Source organism: Salvelinus fontinalis, chromosome 18 (genome assembly GCF_029448725.1).
Source record: "Salvelinus fontinalis isolate EN_2023a chromosome 18, ASM2944872v1, whole genome shotgun sequence".
Lineage (NCBI taxonomy): Eukaryota > Metazoa > Chordata > Actinopteri > Salmoniformes > Salmonidae > Salvelinus > Salvelinus fontinalis.
Window position 1 is genome coordinate 46,885,916 of NC_074682.1, and position 6,417 is coordinate 46,892,332.

Below are 6,417 nucleotides of genomic sequence, written 5' to 3' on the forward strand. Positions count from 1 at the left end.
TAGTCCACAATTAAACGGTTATATTGTCACTATAACAATAATTTGACAATTTTCAGGTAGTGGGCTGCTGGTATTGGTTATGGCTGGTTGGGTTTAAATATTATGTAGAACTCCAAACTATTGTCAGTCATTCTATTTTCTTATCTACACAGTGCGTCACGACCGATAGCTAAATATTTCTGCCTAAAACTGTCAAATGATTTAGGATTATACTAGATCGCTACATATAACAGTACGTTTCATTAAAATTATATTTTCATGAAATACGACATTAGTGTAACTGGATCATAATTTTTTATGTTAGGAAATTTGATTGATAATACATCTTCTGATGAAAAGACAGGATCTTTATACTAATTTGATGTAAATGAAAATAGTCTATTAAAGTGTTTGTTGTCAAAATTGTCAAACTGCACACCATATGTTTGAAGTAAAAAATGAAATCAAATTGAATATTGTAATTATGATTCCGCATTACTAGATGTTTTATTTGTAATTTAGGCTTTTATACAATACTACAATTTCCTAATTTATCGTTCTGTTTTAACTATATTATTACTTTTAATTATGTTACAGAAAAATATATTTTGTTTAAATAGTTCATCAATAGTTACAAACATACAGAGATGCACATGCACTCATGCACATGGGCAGTGGACATGTGACAGTCAGATATTTATCAAATACGTTTACCTACTGATCCATTGGGAATAGGCTTTTCCTATTTATTAATAGCATAATGCATGTTGACATATTGAAATAAAGACAGCCTGCACTACCACGTACTCTTTCCCACTTCAACAAATAAAAATAGATTTCCTTAAAGGAAGATGCAAATCATATCTGAATTTTACAGAGAAGGTGAACAGCAAGAATAACTCCCTTTTCTAAACATTCCGGAGTCGGAAATTCTCATTTGTTTGGGTTTAATCAGGTTAGCTTGTTCTCCCATCAATCACCCTAGAGGGTCACTTTGATCAGTTAAATTAGAAAATGCATATTTACATTAGTTTGATGCACAGATATGTCAGATGGTTCCACTTTTCTAACCTGTGAATTATAACACATGTTCTCATCATTGTTGTCACGCACGTTCATAAAATAAATACTTAAAAGTAAAGCATTACTACATAGTCAACCAAACCAACAAAGTAAAAATAAAAATATTTGCAGTACATGGTGTTTCCATAATACCAATAAGCTCTGGATAACATTCCCATAATACAAGTATATCAGTATATCAGTATGACATATTTAGTAAGACGCCCCATACTTTCAACTTCCTTGTCACTAGCGTTGCTAGCCTGGGCCTGGTTTCGCCTTAACGATGGAGCTAAGTTACGAGTGTGTGTGTGTGTGTGTGTGTGTGTGTGTGTGTGTGTGTGTGTGTGTGTGTGTGTGTGTGTGTGTGTGTGTGTGTGTGTGTGTGTGTGTGTGTGTGTGTGTGTGTGTGTGTTTTTAAACATACCTGCATGGGTGTACCGTAGAGTTGTGGAGTTGGGGCTAAATTGTTAAGGGGCATACAGGGGCATTTGAGGTGGAAAGGGGGGTTGGGGGGGGGCAAAGGTCGAAGGGTGAACGGGTACAGTGGGAGTGATGGGGCAGTGGTTAAATTGAGTGATGGGGCAGTGGGTAAGGTGAGTGATAGGGCAGTGGGTAAGGTGAGTGATGGGGCAGTGGGTAAGGTGAGTGATGGGGCAGTGGGTAAGGTGAGTGATGGGGCAGTGGGTAAGGTGAGTGATGGGGCAGTGGGTAAGGTGAGTGATGGAGCAGTGGGTAAAGTGAGTGATGGGGAAGTGGGTAAGGTGAGTGATGGAGCAGTGGGTAAGGTGAGTGATGGAGAAGTGGATAAGGTGAGTGATGGGGCAGTGGGTAAGGTGAGTGATGGGGCAGTGGGTAAGGTGAGTGATGGAGCAGGGGTTAAAGTGAGTGATGGAGCAGTGGGTAAGGTGAGTGATGGAGCAGTGGGTAAGGTGAGTGATGGGGCAGTGGACGATTAGGGGAATGAGATGGGAGGGTAAGCAAAGAACAGTTTGAAGAACAGTAGAGAATAGAGAATAATGACGAAAGGGAGGTCGTGGGTTAGGAGGAAACAGTGACACTGTGTTTTGGCTTAAAGGAGGGCCAGAGATAGTGGCTTAAGGGAGGCCGTGGATGGTGGGGTTAGGGGGTACAGAGATAGTGGTTTAGGGGAGGACAGGGAAGGTAGGGTTAGGGGGTACAGTGATAGTGGGTTAGGGGAGGACAGGGATGGTGGGGTTAGGGGGTACAGAGATAGTGGGTTAGGGGAGGACAGGGATGGTGGGGTTAGGGGGTACAGAGATAGTGGGTTAGGGGAGGACAGGGAAGGTAGGGTTAGGGGGTACAGTGATAGTGGGTTAGGGGAGGACAGGGATGGTGGGGTTAGGGGGTACAGAGATAGTGGTTTAGTGGAGGACAGGGAAGGTATGGTTAGGGGGTACAGTGATAGTGGGTTAGGGGAGGACAGGGATGGTGGGGTTAGGGGGTACAGAGATAGTGGGTTAGGGGAGGACAGGGATGGTGGGGTTAGGGGGTACAGAGATAGTGGGTTAGGGGAGGACAGGGATGGTGGGGTTAGGGGGTACAGAGATAGTGGGTTAGGGGAGGACAGGGAAGGTAGGGTTAGGGGGTACAGAGATAGTGGTTTAGGGGAGGACAGGGAAGGTAGGGTTAGGGGGTACAGTGATAGTGGGTTAGGGGAGGACAGGGATGGTGGGGTTAGGGGGTACAGAGATAGTGGGTTAGGGGAGGACAGGGATGGTAGGGTTAGGGGGTACAGAGATAGTGGGTTAGGGGAGGACAGGGATGGTGGGGTTAGGGGGTACAGAGATAGTGGGTTAGGGGAGGACAGGGAAGGTAGGGTTAGGGGGTACAGTGATAGTGGGTTAGGGGAGGACAGGGATGGTGGGGTTAGGGGGTACAGAGATAGTGGGTTAGGGGAGGCCAGGGAAGGTAGGGTTAGGGGGTACAGTGATAGTGGGTTAGGGGAGGCCAGGGATGGTGGGGTTAGGCAGTACAAGAAGGAAGGGGCAGACAAAGTATGGGTAAGACAGAGCAGGACGGGCAGAGCAGGATGGAGAGGGGACACTAGTGGCTGGCAGACATTGCCCAGGCACCCTCCATCCTCCAGACGGAAAAGGCGTAGCTGAGGCGTTCGTGGGCTAGGTAGTTGCAGCTAGCCAGCTTGGCGTCCATCTCATCACTCTGCAGCACCTGGTACAGGAAGTCGATGTAGCGTGACGCCAGTTTCAGGATCTGGATCTTGCTAAGTTTGTCGGACGGCAGAGTGGGGATGATCTTACGCAGCGAGGCGAAGGCGTCGTTCAGCGACTGCGTGCGCTGGCGCTCGCGAACGTTGGCGATTACTCGCTGCGTGTGCAGGTCCTCGAAGGGCTCGCCGCCCGGGCCCAAGCCGAGGCCGCTGGAGCTCAGCACGGATGGGGCCACGCACACCACCGACGTGGGGGAGCTCTGTTGCTTCTTCTGCCGCTTTGGCCCCGACGGAACCAGGCAGTTGGGGCTCCCGCTGACCACGGCCCTCTCCTCGGCCCGACCCAAACTGTCCTTCTTGGGGTACGGCACCCGTTTTCGCCCCCCCGTTGGCCCACTCTTCTTGGAGCCCCTCTCCAGCTCCTCCTCGCTGGCCCCCAGCCCCCCTTCAGGGGAGTTGGCGCAGGAAACCTCCTCGCGCATAGCCACCTCCCTCTCAGGACACCGTCCTTCTTCCCTTTCCAAGGCAGGCTGGGTTTTGCTCTTCGTTCCTCTCTCTCTTTCCCTCTATTTCTCTTCTTCAGACAGCCGTGTGGGAAGTTCTGGTAGAGACACACAGGGTTAGAAGTTTCGTCTTCTTCCTCTAGTGAAGGACGATGAGTGATACGCTTCACGCTTCTAAACTGCAAACTGTTGAAGATCCATAGGCTTTGGCTTTACTCCCAGTCAGTCAGAAAGCTCTGTCTCTTTCCTGTGCCTCAGTGGTGAATTCCTCACCTCCAGTTTCCCATCTCCTCAACCCGTGTGTAGAACAACAACAAACCATCTACTTCGCCGTGCTACCTCCCATGCTTTTATACTCGCCCCGCGAAAACGAGGGGCCTGCGGGCAGCTGCGATTGGTCAGAACCGGCTTCTTAGGGTGTGGTTTGGAAGCAGGAAGTGAGCTTGAGGTTGGTGTTTGGCTGGGAAGGGGGTAAGTGGCCTTCTCAGCCAATTGCGAGAGGCCTTGCTAAAAGCTGCAGAAGTTGTCTGCGTCTTTATAGGTTCCAGATTTCTCCTGCCAGAGCACTCCTGTCATTCTCCCGTACCCGCTTGTCTGTCTGTCTGTCTCTCTTCTCATCAATTCATTACATGCTTCGAGGCTCATAGGTTTGTTGTGCACTTTGACTTCTAAGATATTAAAACATTGAGGGGATCGTTGATTGAGGGGATTAGTACTGAATTAAGGTGCTTCGTATGTTCAAGATTAAGTAGATGTAATATCTAAAAGTTTACAATGAAAACCTTTTATGCATGATATCTCAAGTACTACTCCTTTTTCTTATAAAATACATTTTTTATTATTTCTCAAATTAGAAAGAGCAAGTGTGAGTTCACTGTGTCAGAAGTGACCTCTCTAATATTTGTGGCATCCTTAATATCTATCACGTGACACTATAAAGACACATCCCTCACGCCAAGGGTCAATCCTCCAAGCCAGTCTGGGCAAAAAACATGTGGATTAACATTAGACAGATTTTCACTTTAAACAATAAACATTGTGATGCCACATTTCTGTTTAATAGTACCCAAATAGAAATGGGATTATTCCTTTAAACCTTAAAACAATACTGCCACTGTGAATATGCCTTTTGTTCAGTACAAAAATAGAAAATATGTCACAAAACCTAGTAAATGAAAATAGTATTTTCAACATACAGTATGTCATATGAAGAATTTTTTGAATAACTTTTCAAATCAGGTTTCCCATAGAAATAGAACAACTAGAATGAATGTCCTTATTTAAGCAATTCCATTTCTATGCATTATCCACTGCAATCTGTATATGTGAGACATGTAGCCATGGCGATGGCCCATTGAGGACCCTAAATAACCCCTAACCCTGTGAGCTTGTGACCCCAGCTCACTAACGTGAGAGGGCTGCTAATTATGCCATCCATGCCCTCTGGTGGAGTAGACACATGTTCTCTCTCCACACCAGGAACCCAGGGGAATCTGGGCCTGCAGGGACACACCACAAGAGAAACACACATACACACACGCACACACACACACACACACACAAACGCAATACAACTCCTAACCAATATCTCTAGACAATCTCCTGAAATGTAATCAAACATGATGCCTCGAAAACTACACAGTTATCAGTAGACATGAATAGTTACGTCAAGTAATGTATATGAATTGTCATGTTATGTTATGACAGACTTTATATTAGTGTTGATGGTTTTATCACAGGACACAAAGTGTGATTGCCTCTGCATTTGAGGGAGGTGAGTGGAGAATTTTAGAGGGTCTTTTTTTGGTGAACTTTATGAATTTTATATAGCCATATACAAGAGAGCTGGTATCAACTACACTCAACTGCAATCAATCAACTCAAAAAATGTATTCCAGTTACTGAGATATTGAAGTGGAGGTTAGACTTAACATGCAGGAATAAGCATGCATAGCCCCCTTATAATGACTTAGAATCATCTCATATTGATCTCGACTAAACACCAAACAATTTGAGTCCGTTGAAATGTTGATATGTAGAGTGATAGCATATTATAAGCTTTATTATAAGACTTTATAAGGTCTCATGCATGTCTATCATGCGTTATAACGCTGTATGCAAGCAGACTTTAAATAAAGTGTTGCCAAGTGGACAACACATTGGAATTATAACAGGCCTTATTTAAACAAAATTCCCTTTAATTTCAACCGAAATTCCCAAGTCAACTCCCAGATTAACTGGAATTATAAATAAATTGTCTCCAACCTCCGGGTGGGGTTGCAAAGAAGGACAGGAAGCCCATTGTTGTGCACTGGGCCGTCCGGGGCTAACCTTGGGGCTGCTTACCTTAACAGAGCATGCCTCCATGCCACCATCATGGAAAGAATGAGCGAACGACAGGCTAACAGGAACAGCATGGAACGTGCACCCCTCGCACAGAACAGAGGGAAAAATATTGAGAGAGGGAGAGAGAATGGGAGATGAATAAAGAAATGGAAAAGAAAGGCAAAAAGAGATAAAAAATAAAGAAAGGAAGGAGAGGAAGAGAAAAAGAAAGTCCAAACAGAACCAGATGCAGGAGTGGGGAGGTTGTTTCATCTCCCTCCTCATAGGCTGATTGATGTTGCACATTTCATTTCCTTGTCAGAGTCTTGACATAATGTTTCACTAAACACTCCGGAC

General features: G+C 45.3%; 1 protein-coding gene across 1 annotated transcript; it reads right to left on the bottom strand.

The window, feature by feature from the left end:
* Positions 1–2,508: 2,508 nt before the first annotated feature.
* LOC129815996 (twist-related protein 2-like) lies at positions 2,509–3,714 on the bottom strand. The gene has a single exon (XM_055870197.1). The coding sequence runs from the start codon at positions 3,712–3,714 to the stop codon at positions 3,109–3,111; it is 606 nt and encodes a 201-aa protein (XP_055726172.1). The 3' UTR covers positions 2,509–3,108.
* Between the last annotated feature and the right edge of the window lie 2,703 nt (positions 3,715–6,417).